The following is a 20,141-nucleotide window of genomic DNA, read 5'->3' as shown; positions in this document are numbered from 1 at the left end:
TCACTTATCCGTTCTTCTGCCTCAGTTATTCTGCTATTGATTCCTTCTAGTGTAGTTTTCATTTCAGTTATTGTACTGGTCATCTCTGTTTGTTTGTTCTTTAATTCTTCTAGGGCTTTGTTAATCATTTCTTTCATCTTCTCAATCTTTTCCTCCATTCTTATTCCGAGGTCCTGGATCATCTTCACTATCATTATTCTGAATTCTTTTTCTGGAAGGTTGCCTATCTCCACTTCATTTAGTTGTTTTTCTGGGTTTTTTTCTTGTTCCTTCATCTGGTATATAGCCCTCTGCCTTTTCATCTTGTCTATCTTTCTGTAACTGTGGTTTTTGTTCCACAGGCTGCAGGATTTTAGTTTTTCTTGCTTCTGCTGTCTGCCCTCTGGTGGTTGAGGCTATCTAAGAAGCTTGATGGGAGGCTCTTGTGGTGGGTAGAGCTGACTGTTCCTGTGGCGGTCAGAGCTCCGTAAAACTTTAATCCACTTGACTATTGATGGGTGGGGCTGGGCTCCCTCCCTGTTGATTGTTTTGCCTGAGGCAACCCAGCACTGGAGCCTACCTGGGCTCTTTGGTGAGGCTAATGGCAGACTCTGGGAGGGTTCACGCCAAGGAGTACTTCCCAGAACCTCCGCTGCCAGTGTCCTTGTCCCCACGGTGAAACAGAGCCAGCCCCTGCCTCTGCAAGACACCCTCCAACACTAGCAGGTAGGTCTGATTCAGTCTCCCCCAGGATCACTGCTCCTTCCCCCAGGTCCCAATGCGCACACTATTCCATGTGCGCCCTGCAAGAGTGGGGTCTCTGTTTCCCCCAGTCCTGTCGAAGTCCTGCAATCAATTCCCACTAGGCTTCAAAGTCTGATTCTCTATGAATTCCTCCTCTCATTGCCGGACCCCCAGGTTGGGAAGCCTGACGTGGGGCTCAGAACCTTCACTCCAGTAGGTGGACTTCTGTGGTATAAATGTTCGCTAGTCTGTGAGTCAATCACCCAGCAGTTATGGGATTTGATTTTACTCTGATTGCGCCCCTCCTACCATCTCACTGTAGCTTCTCCTCTGTCCTTGGACGTGGGGTATCCTCCTTGGTGAAGTCCAGTGTCTTCCTGTTGATGATTGTCCAGCAGCCAGTTGTGATTCTGGTGCTCTCGCAAGTGGGAGTGAGAGCACGTCCTTCTACTCTGCCATCTTGGTTAATCTCTATCTCTATTTTAAAAATGAGAAACCCAAGGGATGGAGAGATTAAGTAACATGGTCATCAGGGAGGTGGCAGAGGCAGGATTCAACAAAACAGTCTTTCTCCAAAGTCTGTTTTCCTAATGTCACTGCTCAGGTTCAGCTGCTCGCCACTTGAAAGCCAATACTCAAGAGATGAAAGGGAAAAGGAAAAAGCTACTTTTTTTCAGGAAGCCAGAAACCTGGGGAGAATGTGCACTCATGTCCAAAAACCACCTCCAAATATTCTGCTCAGCCATGAAAGTTTTTAAAGGGAGAATCATCTGGGGAGGGGGGTCAGAGCCATTGTTACCTTCCACTGTGTGCAGATTTTCTTCTGATTGGTTGGTGGTGAGGTAACCAGGGCAGTGTTCCAGGACCCTTGTGCTCAGTCTGAAGTTATCATCCTCCACCTGGTTGGGGGCCTTTTCTCCTTCAGAAGAATTCAAAGGTATTCTGTTATATATATTCCTTGAGGAGAAACCAGGACCCTGCCCCATGGCTGCACTACTCTTTCTTGACTGCTCCTCTTTGTTTCTGCATTCCCTCCCTTCTCTGATAAGCAGCTGTTTGAATCTGCCCTTTGGAACTCAGGGAAGGTCAGGGAGGCTGAACGAACCTTATTTCCTACAAAAAAGAAACAGGGGACACGGAAAGAATTTATACCTGGGAGGACCCCACAGGGTCCTGCTGCATTTCACAAATCACTGCCCAACATAGCCTACACCTGAGGCTTGCTGTGAGGCGAGAAGAAGTGCTGCATTCTAATAGACTCTGTTATGGGTTGGAATTGAATTGCTTTAGCCTTTGAATTCACCCTTTTGTTCTTACCATCAGGAGTCTAGTGGTCGTTAGGGTGAAGTTGTTCAGTTGCTATTGAATTTTATGTAAACATTAAAGAAAGCAAAAGTCTATTCATGTCTCTAATTTGGAGAAAGACCTCTTTATGGTCATTGGGATTGATAATAATGAGGGTATAGGATCTACGAATTCCTAGGCCTATTGTATCTGACTTGAGGGGTGTTGACACCTACCCAGAGAAGTAGAAAGAGGAAGGATATACACTTGTGGGATCTCAGAAAGAAAGAAAACATGGAGCTAGGTGATCCAATTAGACAGTTAATGTGATATCTAATTTCTACTGAATCAGCAAATTATGTGGAACATTTATAATCAGCATCCTGTTGGGAAGACTGAGACCAGTGTATTACTTCTTAACTTATTCTAGAGAAAAGGAAAGAAGGTGGATGAAACAAATAGTATGAAATCCCACGATGCTCAAGTTTTTTCAGCAGAAAAGAAAAAAAATACACATTATAGTTTTACCTAGCAGTATGGGTTTAGTTTATGCAGATATGAAGGAGAGAATGCACTTCTTTTTATATCTCTTCCTCAGTGATTTCACTCATTCTCATTAATTCATTTTCATTCTTTCATTCATTCATTTTTGTTCTTTTGCGCTATTTTTATTCATTTGTTTACTCATCCATTTATGCACCTATTGAACAAATACTTTTTAAATGTCCTCCAACTGCCATGTATTGTTCTAGGTGCTATAGATATTGCCATAAATAATACAAGCAAATTCCTGGTCCAGAGTTCACAGTCTATGGAGGGCATAGGTAGTAGACAGAGAGAAACAACTAAGAAATTAATGAATAAGATAAATGGAGAAATGAGTTTCATAAATAAAACTGATGTGATAGAGAGAAACTTGTTGGGGGGTTATTTTAGATTATGTGACAAATGAATAAAATTGAATAAAAGGTAGCATGTGATAAATGTGATGACAGGATTTTAAATAAAGTGCTCTGTAAGCATTAAAAAAGAAAGAGTTTTGTTTAACTGGAAATAATTTAAGACATCCTTAAAGCTAGATAGAGTTTTGGTAGATGAAGTTGGTGGAAAAAAGACATTCCTCATTTGAGAAAGAAAATGAATAAAGGAGGAAATAAAAGGGAACACCTGCCATGTATAGCCAAAGGAATGAGGTGCAGAAGGATGGATGAGGGGTAAGGGGAGACAGCTTTTGGAAGCAAAGGAAACAGACTGCAGTCCTAAACATCATGAAACAAGTTTTAATTAAAAAATTCTTCAGGCAAAGGACTTGAATAGACATTTCTCCAAAGAGGATATACAAATGACAAAGAAGCATGTGAAAAAATGCTCAACATTACCAATAATCAGAGAGATGCAAATCAAAACCACAATGACACATAACCTCACATCTGTTGGAATGACTATCATCAAAAAGACAAGTGATAACCAACAAGTGTTGGTTAGGATGTGGAGAAAGAGAATCCCTGTGCATTGTTGGAGGGAATGTAAATGGGTACAGCCATCATGGAAAATAGAATGGAGGTTTCTCAAAAATTAAAGCAGAACTACCATATGAACCAACAATCTCATACCTGGATATATATTCAAAATAATTGAAAGCAAGGTCTTGAGATATTTGCACACCCATGTTCACAGCAGCACTATACACAATATCCAAGAGGAATAAGTAACCTATTCTTTCAACAGATGAAAAGATAAACGAAAGGTGGTAATACATACAATGGAATATTATTCAGCCTTCAAAAGGAAGGAAATCTTTTCACAAGCCACAATATGGATTAAACTTGAGGACGTTTTGCTAAATGAAATGAGCCAGTTTAAAAAAGACAAATTCTGTATGATTCTACTTAGATGATGTATCTAACATTGGCAAATTCATGAAAGTAGAATAATGGTTACCAGGGGCTGGGGGGAGGGGGAAAGAGGAGTTATTGATAAAATTTCAGATTTATAAGATAAAAAATACTAGAAATCTGTTTCACAACAATGTGAATGTAGTTAACTCTACTGAAAAATACACTTGAAAATGGTTAAGATGGTAAACTTTAAACTTTATGTTTTTTTATCACAATAAAAGTAACTCTTCAGTTACTTTAGTTCTCAAAATCGTTATGCTGCTTTTGTATTAAACTATTAAACTTCTAAGGTGTGTGTGTGTGTGTTAGGTTGCAGGAAAATATATGTATCTGTTTGGATCTACATTAACCTCATTTATCTAAACCCCACTTACATGGATCTTGGAAACTTTTCCCATATTGAGCAACAAGCTGTCCTAAACAAGGGGACTTTGATTATTGTTTCAACAGTTTTTATTACTCTTGAATTATCAATATCTGTGTTGCAAAAGTTCCCATTACATTAGTTTCCCAACAAAATGTCATCTGATTATAGGACTTCTTTTGCCTCACCCTGTGTGAGTTCTGACACATTTCTAGTGTAAACTTGTCTAACTTTATACATCTGCATAATGTCTAGACCCAATACTTTTTAAGTATTAAGTTTAATATATTCAATATGTAAAAATTAAATAATATATTTGATATATAAGGTTGTCTCCTCTTTTATACAGATCAAACTGTAATTAAATGATAGATCCAAGTGAATATCATTTAGTGTTTAATATTTTATTGCCTCATTGATGCCTTATCTATTTTATAGGCATTAAATTACAAAAAAATACATAAGGTGAATACTTAATCATCATATCACCTACATTAGAACACAAGTACAGAAATAAAGCATATAATTTTAAATATGTTTAACTCTGGAACCCTTGTCTATTTACTTTTATAATTATTGGGGATTTTTTGGTTGTTTTTGTTTTGCTTTGTGTTTTGTTTTTAGAACTTTTCTGCTGTAGTTATCTTCATTTTGTGTTAACACGAGAGAGATGCTTTTCGTTGTACAAAACTGGCTCACTTTACATGATCTGAACTTGAGAAGCTCATATTTCTCAGGTTTCAAGACAACATGCTAAATGTATGGGAGCACCTACTGGTGAAGGATGATATAGTCCTACAGACTGGTTTTATTGGACCTTGTAATTTAGACCAAGTTGGAGGGCATGAGGCTTATGAAGCCCTTAAGTGTATAATCAAGGGAATTCTGCTGCCAAAAAATGTTTATTGCTTAAATATTGCAAGAGAGTGGTCTTAGGCAAGAAATACAAGAACTGAGAAGACACTATAAAACAAATATACCATTTAGATGGGACCACAATATCTAACAGGCATAAAATTGTTTAGTATTGAGGTACTAAAAGGTTTCATGAGGGCTGAGATAAGGTTTGTCTCCTTCACTTCTGAATCCCTAGCATGGTAACTGGTACCTTGAATGTGTCAATAAATATTTAATGAATTAATAAATGTTAACCGATTTGGAATTTCTTCCTCAAAATATCTGAAAATTTGCCTTCTGTTCTCCTTCTCCCATAGGACCATATCCATCGTTTATAATAAAAACAAGGAAAAATATAATTTGTGTGATAAATTTCTTTTTTTGGATGAAAAAAAAATGCTTCTTTTTGGTTAACCAGAAACCCTGAGCCAGTTAAAAAATATACTACAACTTTAGAGTTAAAAACTGCAATAATGAAAAATGACCTAAACTAATCAAAAGGAAGGTGATGGGGAGTTGCAAAGGCTTTGTAATCGAATATTTCTAGGTTCAAATTTCAGCTCCATAGCTTAGTAGCTGCATTAGGTTGGATGAATTGCTTAACTTCTCTGTTCTCACTTTCCTTTTTTATTAGAGTTTTGTGAAGATTTAATGAGTCAATGTATATGCAATGCTTTGTGCCTACTTGGTAAATAATAAATAGCAGCTATTGAATTTTTCTCTGAATGAACGTACTCATTTTCCTAATTTTCAGTGGACTGTAAGCTTCTTGGGAGAGGGACCATATTTTATTCATTCCTAGAACATAGCACAGTGTCTGGCATAAGTTGGTACTTAATAAATAAATGTGTTGAATTAATAAAGAAAATAAATATTTAAACAACTATTTGGTGACTACTGTGCACAGTACTTGACAAAATTGTGCATGATACAACTTGTAACTGAGTTGTATGTAGACACCCAACAGAATCATTTAAAATATAGAAAGAGGATATTTTCTATCACTGGAATAATCTGTAATTCCTTTGATTAATCAAGTTTTTTCATGATGATTTAGGAACTCACAAGTAATGCTGAGCTCAAATAACTGCATACTGGATGGAGACTATATTATAATGTATTCACACCATAACCACATTGTAGCTTAGTCACATAGTGATTTTTACCATTAAGGACATTTTTCTCATTTGCTTTCATTAATACAACTACTACTCAACCCCTGCTTAAAAGTATAGATAATTGGTTTTGAAAATTTCACAGTAAAAACTGTAAAGCCGTTTTGTACTTGGTAATCAGGAAAGGCACCAGCAATGAAGAAGGGATGCTTTTAATAAAAATATTTTATACATCCACCTGAAAGTTCTCATGTGGCAAACATTACAACTCTTAATCATACCTAAATGTAAATCATCAGACCTGTAAATACTCTGGGTTATGTGAAAGTACTTTACACTTCTAAATGAAAATAATTTTGCCCATAAAGTAGTTATATCAAAGACATCTCTTTTAATCGATAGTTTAATAACCATTACCATTTTATGCGTATCTCAGAAGTGTGTAACATTCTCTGGATTGGTGTTCCAATGTGTAACAAATTTTTCTAGGCTTATGGAATCAAAAAAATATTCCAAACAGGTTTTAATAAGCTAAAACTATTGCCAAATATGAAATTATATTTGGAATCAAAGTCTCAAAAAAAACTAACATGTTCATTTATACCTTTACTGGAAGAACAAAATTTGACACAAAAACTAAATTACTATCAAGGGAAAACCATTCCCATTGGAAACAAATGTAAACTCGGGTTGAATTTCAAGATATATCATTCTCTTTGAGATTAATGGAGAAAGATTTTTACACATTATCTTGTCGACAAGAATGCACACTATTTAGACTCATGCTTGGCATTATATGCTGTAGAAATGTAACGCAACATTTTCATAGAATGCAACTTATTTTCCAAGTTTATAAGTTAACAAAAAAAAGCACATTTAAAAATCGAGCTCTATAAACTTACAGCTTTTTTTGACCAAAACAAAACAAAACAAACGGAAGTCAAAATAATTGGGGCAAATAGATAACATGGTAAAACTTGTTTGAAAATTGAAATATTCTTTCTTTTTCCTTTCCTCATCTATATTCAAAGATGGCTACTTCATTTCTCAATCTTGTTCACATTTTTCACAAAATATAACTATAAAAATAGTAAAATATGGTATACTCATTGGACCATTTTATAAACAGTTAAATGAAATATAAATACAAATTCAAATTAAAGATTTTTTCCCCCTGCAAGTTAGAGGATATTGGTCATGGAAGAAAATTCAGAAAAAAAAAAAAAAAAAAAAAAAAAAAGGCACAAAAAAGCACATGCAAAACATGTTTCTCTTAGAGCTTTAACATTTAAACTGCAGTGTGTATAGCTTTTAATACAGAATTTTAAACATCCTTGAATCCTGTACATTATAAATAATGAGTTTTTTACTTCAGCCAGTTGGTAGGATATATTAAATAAGGGCTAATTAAAACTCTAATATTTGTTTTGGCATTCTTTTCAAAGTTTCAAAACACAATATATTGGTTCCTAAATGCTTTATTTTTCAAATTAAGAAAATTAAGGCATAAAAATTATGTACATATTTCAAATGAAGACTTTTCATTTTCTTCTTATAACTTTAAAAATTAACTTAAGCTACTTGCCCCAGAATTTTCTCTACAGCCATATAAACTGAATAACTCCTAATATAGAACTTAGATTAATGAATAATTTTTATCAAGTTTAAGTTTTGGTTCCATGCATTTTTTTTTTAAACCTTTGATGTCTGCCTCACTTTTCTAATAGGAAGTAGTAGTAACTGACAAATGAATAAATGAACAGCTAATGATACTAACAGAAAAACTTAGATGTACTGGTTTTGATTTTATATTACATTCCTTCACATAAGGTGGTTACATTTATTGATAATTAAAAGTGTCTTAGCATGGAAGAATTGAAAATATGAAAATGTCATGATTCTATTACATGTTCTATTACAGGCATCATGAATGACATCCAGGTACTCTACCAGCTGAAAAAGTCTGAGAATCACTGACTTAGCATCTATTATGGCTGTGTCTAAATATGCAAATAAAATCCTAAACCACTAATAACAGCATTCCCATTTTCCCTGGCCTATCAACATGGTGGCATAGGCAGTAGGAAATTAAAATGGTAGTCCTGGCTTTCATACTTCCAACTCCAAGGCAATTGAATATATAAGATTTATTTCATATGACTATTCCATATAGATTCTTTCTCATTATGTTCAATAAATATTAAATTGATTTATAACGCAATTCCTCTTCTGAATGCTGGTTGTAGGGGTACATTAATATTGCGTATAAGTGCATAGCTGCTGAAAGATTTGCTAACTTTCCTGCCCTATTTTAAACCACAGATCAATAACCTTTCCATTTTGTACTTAAATTTCCATACCTTGTAAACAATAATCAAATAACAATAACACTAACATTACTAAATTTATTCTCTTTTCAACATCTCATCTAACTTTTATTGCTATTATAGCCCAGTTGAATTTCAAGGATAATAATGAAAATAGCACTGAACCAGGGAAACAGGGGAAATTCATTTGACCCCTGGATCTGCCCCTAAATAAACTGCATGATTAGGGCAAATCTGAGTGTCAATTTTCTCAAAAGCAAACTAGGAAAAAAAATATTTGCCTCAAAAGTTTGCCACAGGATTAAAATTAATTGATGTAAGTGAGGATTGTAAATTATAAAGTACTATTCCAATGTATGTTATTACTACTATCATTTTGAAAATCCCTCTATTCTATTATAGCACTGCTATTTTCAAAATGTGGTGGACTCCTCCTTTGGGGACAAAAACAAGCTAAGTATTTCTGGACAGAATTTGCAATAAATAATCCTTCCAAGTAAAGTAACAGGCTGAGACAAACATTGTTTGGATACTGCTTTTCTGTATTGGCAATTCTCTTTTTAAAATGAAAGTTTATTAACAAATATGTAAGAGTCTCATTAAAATGAATTTATGTGCCCACGAGATGCTCAAAATCTAAAATTAAAAATAGGATATTTTATACATATAAAAGAAGTATAGCCATGCTTTTTTCTTTCAACCCCTGCCATTAAAAGAATTTCTTTCGTATTGAAATTATCAAACTGTTAGCGGTTTTGTACACAGGTTTTAGTTGACCACTAGCAATAAAGGAACATGAATTCTAGCTGTTAAATCTAAAAACCATAAATGGACAGAAATGTTACTCAAACTTCTAATTTTCTGCACCTTGTTTCAACCCAAACACTGCTCTTAAGTTGTCCATTCTCAAGATATGTCCCATGTTTGTTAAGAATTTCAGACACAACACATACACATTAGCAAATCTAGTATTCATCATGAATTTACCTAGAAAATCCTGTTTTACATGTGAATTAGGCTTTCACTAGGAATTAGTATAAGCCATAATGACTAATCTTACATAATGCATTTGTTTATTTTCTTCTGAAAAGTCAGATCTTATATTTCCTTGATGCTAAAATCTTATAAAACATTTCTTGCTGTCTTTTTTTCCTCTCTGCTTAGCTTAACACAATACATGCCCTATAACAGTGTCTCTGAGCCTTTAACTAAAAATTAACTTTTAAAACATGTCAAAATAAGTTAGGATGTCTCATCTTCATTTTTTATTGTTTTCAGCACCGAGTCTTCTCCCAAAATTTTACATAGTTCATTGAGTCTCTGCTGCATTTTGGGAATTCCAGCTAGCTGAGATTCTAGCTTTTGTTTTTCTTCACTTAGTGTTAAACGAATAGCAGTGTCCAATTGTTCAAAGCGCCAACCTCCTTCACCATCAAACTGTAATAAATGAGTGTGGTATTTCCTGCATAATCAAAATGAAATAATATTATTAGCAATAATTACAAAAAGCCATTTTAGTTATAGATTTATCATTCTAATTGATATCCAAAGGCAAATTTTAAGTAAGCTGCCTATTTTACATTTGATTTTCAAGAATCCCTCAAAAGGTAAAGTATTGTGATTTTTTTTTACTCCAGAAGTCATTAGTCTAGCCTCTAGGAAATTCTATTGCTTGTATTAAATTTATTTTATATTCTGAGTATACGTGAATTGCAAAGGAAGACATACTGTTGCATCTATTTATATTCATAGTCCAGTATGAATAAATATCAAAGCATACTTAGAATGGGAATAATGAAAGGAAGCAGAGGGAAGAAAGTAAAAATTTAAAAGGCTATTAAAAAAATAACTAAGAAAAATAAAGGAAATACAATACCAATTCATTAGTACACTATCCTTTGGGAATGAGTTAGTCAAGTAAAAATTTCTCAAAAATTAAAGTTTTAAAACATTAAAAAAAAATGAACTGATAGAAATCTTCAGCTATCAATACTTCCATGCTTTCAAATAACTTAATCTCTTTTCTCATGGCTCAAGTTCATAATTAGGAACTTCAGAGAGGCATGGAGATGACTTTATTGATGAGACAGAAGGCAATTCACCTTCTCCTAAATGAAGGCTAAGGACACCAATCTCTGGGAATTGTAGGGTGTGTGTAAAGAGGGTAATCTGGCAGAGCTGTCCTTGCATGGCTGAGCCACTGCATTTTGTCACTATGCTGAAGAGGCACATGTTCTTATGTGTCCTCAGTTTTTGTCTTTCTCTTACAGTTTTTCTCACTTCCTGCTCTTTTTTAAGCTGTCATCAGTCATTATTTACTATGATCAGTGGGGGTATATCAAGTAGCTTTTACCTCCATTTTTAAACTGAGATATGATTCATATACCATAAATTCATCCTTTTAAAATGTAAAATTCAATGATTTTTGGTATATTTACAAGCTCATGCAACCATCAGCACTATCCAATTCCAGAATATTTTCTTCACCCCAAAAAGAAACCTCATACACATTAGCAGTCCCTCTCAACTTCTCCTTCTGCTCAGCCCTTGCCAACCACCAATCTCCTTTATGTCTCCATGGATTTTTCTGTTCTGGACATTTCATATATATGGACTCATACAAAATGTGGCTTTTTGTGACTGACTTCTTCCACCCAACAAAATGACTTCAAAGTTCATCTAGTTGTAGTGTTAGTACTTAATTCATTTTTATGGCTGAATAATATTCCATTGTATTACACATTTTATCCATTCACCAATTTATAGAAATTTGGGTTTCATCCCATTTTGTATGGATGGTTTTAACATGCTGTAAGATGGGGAAACTAAACTAAGTTAAACTATGTCTAAAAGAGTAAATATCACTCTCAATCTGAAGGCTGAAGTTCATGTGTTTGATAACATATGACAGAGAATCTTTTCCATATGCTTTTGAGTGACTATCTTTAGGGTTTTAAGTTTTCCAAAAATTTGACCTCACAATGGGTGGGACCTGACAAAAATTAAATTGAAAACAATGTATTCCTACATCAAGGGAAAAAATTTAAATGTGACAAAAGTGCTATTAAAATATGAGAGCTAAAACAAAAGTAATGGAAAAACAAAAGAAGGATGGTGATATAAGAAAGAGAAAAAATAGTAAAAAAAAATCATTTTGTTTATTTCATTCTCAACTTCTCTTGGGCTTTCCTAACCTTGGATCTACAACCAGGAGCAATTTTAGAACACAGTAGTTCAGATCTTGAGCAACTTCCATCTTCAATTTATATTGGAGGTTTGGCTCATCACTCTGGTCCTACAATATTATTTGGTTTTTACATGGGGGAAGAAACTGTATAGGTGTTTCATGACCTGATATTCAAAGGTGTGTTCTATATTATGGGCTAAAATAATATTTCAGAGTTTATCTTAGTCAGAGGAATTTAAAAGAAACCACTATTTTAACAGAGGCTCTTTGGAAATAATCTGCAGACATTCTACACAAATAAGATAAAGCACTGGATAGTGATAATTATAAAATTGTAATTTTATTCAAGAATCACATAATTTAATAAGCTTCTATAATTTTTGACCTCTTCAGATACTGGTATTGATTTTCATCTTTACAATCAACAATTACCCATTTGCTGTTATGCAGGAAAATATAATACATATTTTTCCTCTTCTGAAATCTTTTCAGGGAAAATAAGAATTTCATGTAGGAAGAAAGGATAATCAGAAATAATAGATTTCTACAACCTAAAATAACTAAACCAGTTCATAAAGCAGAACTAATGCACTTTTCAGTTTACGGGGAAATATACTATGGGTAGCTGCAATTAAAAACATGTTTTTCTTGTTAGAAAGTATAAAATTAGATTTTATTATTTGTTTAAAAAATTGTCCACTACCCACCTATTTGAATGGCCAAAATCCAGAACACTGACAACACCAAATGTAAAGCTGTGGACCAATAGGAACTCTCTTTCATTGCTGGTTGTAATGAAAAATGGTAGAGCTACTTTGGAAGACAGTTTTGCAGTTTCTTACAAAACTAATCATACATTTAACAGTACGATCCAGTAACTGAACACCTTGATATTTACCCAAAGGACTTGAGAGAACTCATGTCCACACAAAAACCTGCATATGAATGTTTATAACAGCTTTATTCATAATTGCTAAAACTTGGAGGCAACCAAATGTCCTTCAGTAGGTGAATGGATAAACAAACTGTGTACATCAAAACAGTGGAATATTATTCAGCACTAAAACGAAATGAGCTAGCAAGCTGTGAAAAGATATGGAAGAAAATTAAATGACTATCATCACCAAGTTAAAGAAACCAATTTGAAAAGGCCACATACTGTATGGTTTCAGGTATATGACATTCTGGAAAAGGAAAAACTGTGAAAACATTAAAGATGAGTGGTTTCTAGGTGTTGGGGAGGGAGGGATAAATAAGCAGAGCACAGAGGATTTTTAGAGCAGTGAAAATATTCTATATAATACTATAATGATAGATACATGCAATTATAAATTTGTCCAAACCCATAGACTGCACAACACTAAGTGTACCCTAATGTAAATTATGGACTTTGGATGATAATGATGTGTCAGTATAGGTTCATCAATTGTAACAATTATACCACTCTGGTGGGGGATGTTGATAATGGGGGAGGCTATGCATGTGTGGGCAGAGAGTATAGGCATACTTCTGTTCCTTTCAATTTTTCTGTGAACCTAAAACTAAAAAAAAGTCTTAAAAACAACAATAACAACAACAAAAACCTCTTTGTTCTTAAATTAAGAAAAAAAATGGCTGAATATGCTTCCAATGTCTCTTTAGGCTACTTGAATAGGAACTAAATGACAGGAAGGCATAATAAACCCATTGATAGAAGTCAGAAAAACACCAGGACTAAGAGCCAGAAAGGACTCAAGAGTTCTTCTGGCCTGGTTCCACAGGCATATGTCATAACTGTCTTAAACCAGTTCCTGTTGGTTTTATCCAAGGGGAAATCAGAGCAATCACACTCATTGACATGGACTCTACCTCATCCTGGACTAGATCCAGACTGCCTCTGGGGAGACTGGCAAATCAGGGTCCTAACACTCCAGATGCTAATTAATTCTTTAACAACAGAGAGACAAACTACAAAATTCCATAGAAAGGGTCACTTCATGAAATTCTCTATTTTCAGGTAAATTATCTGAGGAAAGAAAGATATGAAAAATCTGAATGTTTAAATAAAGTATGAAATAGATTATTATCTTCTCTATAGAAGTAGAATTCAGTCAAAGAAGTTTGAACAATTAAAGCCTGATGTGCACGGAATGCTCAGCTTACTCACAATTTTAAAGTAAACATTTCTATAAGGTAAAGGGTCTGGAAAGGCTTCAAAGACCCAAAGGCTTTAACTCAAATAAAGCTTGCTACTTAGTCTAGGTATGAAGTTGTGTATATAATGACAGCTTTGGCATAAATGTGATCAGCCACATGCCAAAAAATGCTCCAGTCAGAGAGAGAGGAAGAATCCTTCCTGTCCCTTGGGAAATAGGAGGCCAAAGCATATAGAGTCCATTATATAGTTACTAACATGTCAAAGGAAAAGATTTTGATTTATGAAATAGAAATGCGAATGTAGAGAGTAGAATGTAGTGTGAATGAAAAAGTGTTTTTATGATATATGCATGAGATACATTTTGAGTTCCTTATAATACATAGAGCAATATAGTAGAGTATAGGGAGTATGATCATAGTAAATTATTTTTCTCATTTTTCTAGCTCTCAGTTTCTTCATCTGTATAATGGGAAAAATTAGACTACCTGTACTCTATAGCGTTGTTATTAGGCTTAAATAAAATGAGCCTGGAATAGAATAGGTGCTGAATCTGCATTAGCAACTATTATTATGATGATGAATCAATAAAAGAGTAGGGGAATGATAAAAATGGTATTGTAATTTTTTAAAAAGGGAAAACCCCATTAGGCTTTTTTTTTTTCTTCTGCCCATTTTTGGATTGGGTTGTTTGTTTTTTTAATATTGAGCTGCATGAGCTGTTTATATATTTTGGAGATTAATCCTTTGTCCATTGATTCGTTTGCAAATTTCTTCTCCCATTCTGAGGGTTGTCTTTTCGTCTTGTTTGTAGTTTCCTTTGGTTTGCAAAAGCTTTTAAGTTTCATTAGGTCCCATTTGTTAATTTTTGTTTTTATTTCCATTACTTTAGGAGGTGGATCAAAAAAGATCTTGCTGTGATTTATGTCAAAGAGCGCTCTTCCTATGTTTTCCTCTAAGAGTTTTACAGTGTCTGGTCTTACATTTAGGTCTCGACTCCATTTAGAGTTTATTTTTGTGTATGGTGTTAGGGAGTGTTCTAATTTCATTCTTTTACATGTAGTTGTCCAGTTTTCCCAGCACCACTTATTGAAGAGACAGTCTTTTCTCCATTGTATATCCTTGCCTCCTTTGTCATAGATTAGTTGACCATAGGTGCGTGGGTTTATCTCTGGGCTTTCTATCCTGTTCCATTGATATGTATTTCTGTTTTTCTGCCAGTACCATATTGTCTTGATTACTGTAGCTTTGTAATATAGTCTGAAGTCAGGGAGTCTGATTCCTCCAGCTCCGTTTTTCCTCTCAAGACCGTTTTGGCTATTTGGGGTCTTTTGTGCCTCCATACAAATTTTAAGATTTTTTTGTTCTAGTTCAGTGCTTGTGATTGGTTGGTTCATATTTTCTATTTCTTCCTGGTTCAGTCTTGGAAGCTTATACCTTTCTAAGAATTTGTCTGTTTCTTCCAGGCTGTCCATTTTATTGGCATAGAGTTGCTTGTAGTAGTCTCTTGGGATGCTTTGTATTTCTGCAGTGTCAGTTGTAACTTCTCCTGTTTCATTTCTAATTTTATTGATTTGAGTCCTCTCCCTCTTTTTCTTGATGAGTCTGGCTAATGGTTTATCTATTTTGTTTATCTTCTCAAGGCACCAGCTTTTAGTTTTATTGATCTTTGCTATTGTCTTCTTTGTTTCTATTTCATTTATTTCTGCTCTGATCTTTATGATGTCTTTCCTTCTACTAACTTTTGGTTTTGTTTGTTCTTCTTTCTCTAGTTCCTTTAGGTGTAAGGTTAGGTTGTTTATTTGAGATGTTTGTTGTTTCTTGAGGTAGGATTGTATTGCTATAAACTTCCCTCTTAGAATTGCTTTTGCTGCATCCCATAGGTTTTAGATTGTCGTGTTTTCATTGTCATTTGTCTCTAGGTATTTTTTGATTTCCTCTTTGATTTCTTCAGTGATCTCTTGGTTATTTAGTATCGTATTGTTTAGCCTCCATGTGTTTGCGTTTTTTACGGTTTTTTTCCTGTAATTCATTTCTAATCTCATAGCGTTGTGGTCAGAAAAGATGCTTGATATGATTTCAATTTTCTTAAATTTACTGAGGCTTGATTTGTGACCCAAGATGTGATCTATCCTGGAGAATGTTCGTGCGCACTTGAGAAGAAACTGTAATCAGCTGTTTTGGGATGGAATGTCCTATAAATATCAATTAAATCTATCTGGTCTTTTGTGTCATTTAAAGCTTGTATTCCCTTATTTTCTGTTTCGATGATCTGTCCATTGGTGTGAGGTGTTAAAGTCCCCCACTATTTTTGTGTTACTGTCGATTTCCTCTTTTACAGCTGTTAGCAGTTGCCTTATGTATTGAGGTGCTCCTATGTTGGGTGCATATACGTTTATAATTGTTTTATCTTCTTCTTGGATTGATCCCTTGATCATTATATAGTGTCCTTCCTTGTCTCTTGTAACATTCTTTATTTTAAAGTCTATTTTATCTGATATGAGTATTGCTACTCCAGATTTCTTTTGATTTCCATTTGTATGGAATATCTTTTTCCATCCCCTCTCTTTCAGTCTGTACATGTCCCTAGGTCTGAAGTGGGTCTCTTGTAGATAGCATATATGTGGGTCTTGTTTTTGTATCCATTCAGTGAGCCTGTGGCTTTTGGTTGGAGCACTTAATCCATTCATGTTTAAGGTAGTTATTGATATGTAAATTCCTATTACCATTTTCTTAATTGTTTTGGGTTGTTTTTGTAGGTCCTTTTCTTCTCTTGTGTTTCCCACTTAGAGAAGTTCCTTTAGCATTTGTTGTAGAGTTGGTTTGGTGGTGTTGAATTCTCTTAGCTTTTGCTCGTCTGAAAAGCTTTTGATTTCTCCATCGAATCTGAATGAGATCCTTGCTGGGTAGAGTAATCTTGGTTGTAGGTTATTCCCTTTCATTACTTTAAATATGTCAAGCCACTCCCTTCTGGCTTGTAGAGTTTCTGTTGAGAAATCAGCTGTTAAACTTATGGGAGTTCCCCTGTATGTTATATGTCGTTCTTCCCTTGCTGCTTTCAATAATTTTTCTTTGTCTTTAATTTTTGCCAATTTGATTACTATGTGTCTCAGAGTGTTTCTCCTTGGGTTTATCCTGTATGGGACTCACTGTGCTTCCTGGACTTGGGTGGCTATTTCCTTTCCCATGTTAGGGAAGTTTTTGACTGTAATCTCTTCAAATACTTTCTCACATCCTTTCACTCTCTCTTCTCCTTCTGGGACCCCCATAATGCGAATATTGTTGTGTTTAATGTTGTCCCAGAGGCCTCAGGCTGTCTTCATTTCTTTTCACTCTTTTTTCTTTATTCTGTTCTGCAGCAGTGAATTGCACCATTCTGTCTTCCAGGTCACTTATCCGTTCTTCTGCCTCAGTTATTCTGCTATTGATTCCTTCTAGTGTATTTTTTATTTCAGTTATTGTACTGTTCATCTCTGTTTGTTTGTTCTTTAATTCTTCTAGGTCTTTGTTAAACATTTCTTGCATCTTCTCGATCTTTGCCTCCATCCTTTTTCCAAGGTCCTGGATCATCTTCACTATCATTATTCTGAATTCTTTTTCTGGAAGGTTGCCTATCTCCACTTCATTTAGTTGTTTTTCTGGGGTTTTATCTTGTTCCTTCATCTGGTACATAGCCCTCTGCTTTTTCATCTTGTCTATCTGTCTGTGAACATGGTTTTTGTTCCAGGCTGCAGGATTGTAGTTTTTCTTGCTTCTGCTGTCTGCCCTCTGCTGGATGAGGCTATCTAAGAGGCTTGTGCAAGTTTCCTGATGGGAGGGCCCATTAGGTTTTATGAAATATTATTTATAAAACATTTTTGTTCATTTTTCCTTAAAACAAAGCAAAAAAAAAAAGCTTTTTCTTTCCTGTGCTTTCTCCAACTTAATCATATGGAGGGATATCAAGTTGTGATATTTCTTTTTCCTGGATTTTTAAAAAAGAACTAAAAAGATGATGTAAATTATATAAATATATTCTTTCCCAGTGTATGCTATGGAATAATGACTGTTTCAGTTTAAAAAACTCACTGGAGTTTTCTACTTCTTTTCAGAATTATTGGAATGTGATGATAATTTTCAAAAAATTCATTGTTATAATGTTAGGTTTGGGGTACCTTTTGTTCTTCCATTACTGTTATATTAGTTCTCATATTTTAATAGCAGTGTTTTCACATTTCAATTTTTCCCTTGACACAGAAATACATTGTTTTCAATTTAATTTTGGTCAGGCCCCACCCATTGGGCAGTCAAATTTTTGGAAACCTTAAAACCCTAAAGATAGTTACTCAAAAGTATACAGAAAAGATCACTAATCTCTGTCATATGCTATCAAATACATGAACTTCATCCTTTAGCTTCAGAGCGATTTTACTCTTTTAGACATAGTTTAACGTTAACAGAAATACAGGCAGAAAATAACTGATATGTCTTATGCTCTATAGTAAAAAGTTTGGCAAAGTTATTCTTTCAGAAATATAAAGAAAAATCATCTATCATAAATGAGCATTAGAAACACTTACCAAAGAGAAGGCCTGTGTGTTATAGAAAGTAAGGAAATTCCAGTCCCTTTCGCAGCCTGAAATATCTTTCCTTCAACATCAATGCTGACAGCGCTGGTGCATTCATCCAGCAATGCATATTTTGGTCTTAAAAATAAGCACAAATACATTAAAATTTTTCATTTTGAATTATAATTCTTTCTTTGGGTAATATGAGCTGCAATGTTAACAATTTTAAAGGAGCAAAAGAGAATAATGACAATATTAAAGGTGATAAATAATAAAGCAAAAAAGCAGTCATTACCCCTCTTTGGACTAGAATTTCATATTCTTCTTAGATTTTACTTTTTAAATTAATTTTTATTGGAGTATAGTTGCTTTACAATGTTGTATTAGTTTCTGCTGTACAGCAAAGTGAATCAGCCATATGTATATATATATCTCCTCTTTTTTGGATCTCCTTCCCATTTAGGTCACCACAGAGCACTGAGCAGAGTTTCTTGAGCGATACAGTAGGTTCTCATTAGTTATCTATTTTATACATAGTATCAATAATGTATATATGTCAATCCCAATCTCCCAATTTATCCCATCCCCCTTTTCCCCCTTGGTGTCCATATATTTGTTCTCTACATCTCTTCTTAGATTTTAAAATAGATTTTTTGATACCTGCTCATAATACAATATGCTTTATTGCAGATGGGTGAATAATGAATATGAGGCAGAGGAAAAATGAGACAGCTTACTGAATGCACTTTCCTGGAGCATGCAGGTTCATTCTTGGTGACAAGGTTCTGACTAATTAACATGAAAAATACATTACACATAGTAGCTAACTATCAAACAGGTCACAACCCTGTTGGCAAACATTTATTGAGAAGATAATTTTATCAACAATGTGAGTACCTAATCACAATTAATGGAATTTCATTGATCCAAGACCCTGCAAAAGTAAGTATGCTTAATCTGACAAATTTAGAGTAGGCATTTAACCTAGTAACTTTGAGACCATTTTCTTAAGGAAAAAAATCAGTAAATAGTTTTCTGATTGTACTCAATAATTTTTTTTCCTAGCTCAATTTTTACTCTGGAAATGACTGTCTACTACTATCAGAGGCACCTACCATTTGCCACCATTTCCTTCTGATAACTCTCTCCCTTTCATTTTCACCCCACAGGACTTTATCTTTTTTCCCCTTTCTCTGTCTTCTTTCAAGCCTGTCTAGACTTATTTGGTACTCAGTAGCATGACTTAGTTTTGTTAATGGGACCAAAGGTCAACTCATGCACTGTCATTTATTGTTTATTTCAGGGTTGAAAATCAGTACCAAGTATTTACCAGGACAACTTCCGCTGAAGAAATTCTGATATTTTAGAATAAATGACAATGAAAGTCCACGACCAGATGGCTTCACAGGAGAATTCTACCAAACATACAAAGAAGAACTTACACTGATCCACCCCAAACTCTTCCAAAAAGTTGAAGAGGAGAGAACACTCCCAAAGACATTCTAATGAAGCCACCATCACCGTGATACCAAAAGCAGACAAAGACACCACCAAAAAAGAAAATTACAGGCCAACAACTTTGGTGAATGTAGACACAAAAATTCTCAAAAAAGTTAGCAAACCAAATACAACACATAAAAAAGATCATACACCACAACCAAGTGG

At 34.5% G+C, this 20,141-nt stretch overlaps 1 protein-coding gene and 1 long non-coding RNA gene across 3 annotated transcripts in view; one reads left to right on the top strand and one right to left on the bottom strand.

Moving 5' to 3' along the window:
* The window catches only part of LOC309640502, an 875,392-nt gene that overhangs the window by 94,558 nt on the left and 760,693 nt on the right, over positions 1-20,141 (top strand). The gene's annotated exons all lie outside the window — the stretch shown is intronic.
* Positions 6,650-20,141, bottom strand: part of ABCD2 (ATP binding cassette subfamily D member 2) — a 101,439-nt gene continuing 87,947 nt past the window's right edge. For both annotated transcript variants that reach the window (XM_082419248.1, XM_082419250.1), the window contains 2 exons: positions 18,489-18,614; positions 6,650-10,070 (listed from right to left, as the gene is read on the bottom strand). In XM_082419248.1, the coding sequence (XP_082275374.1) occupies positions 9,851-10,070; positions 18,489-18,614 (346 nt within the window). In that variant the 3' untranslated portion in view covers positions 6,650-9,850. The remainder of the gene's footprint in view (positions 10,071-18,488; positions 18,615-20,141) is intronic.

The sequence above is a fragment of the Balaenoptera physalus genome (genome assembly GCF_965194825.1).
Source record: "Balaenoptera physalus genome assembly, chromosome: 13".
In the NCBI taxonomy this organism is placed as follows: Eukaryota; Metazoa; Chordata; class Mammalia; order Artiodactyla; family Balaenopteridae; genus Balaenoptera; species Balaenoptera physalus.
Note: the sequence above shows the minus strand (reverse complement) of the source record. Positions and strands in the feature narration are given on the sequence as shown.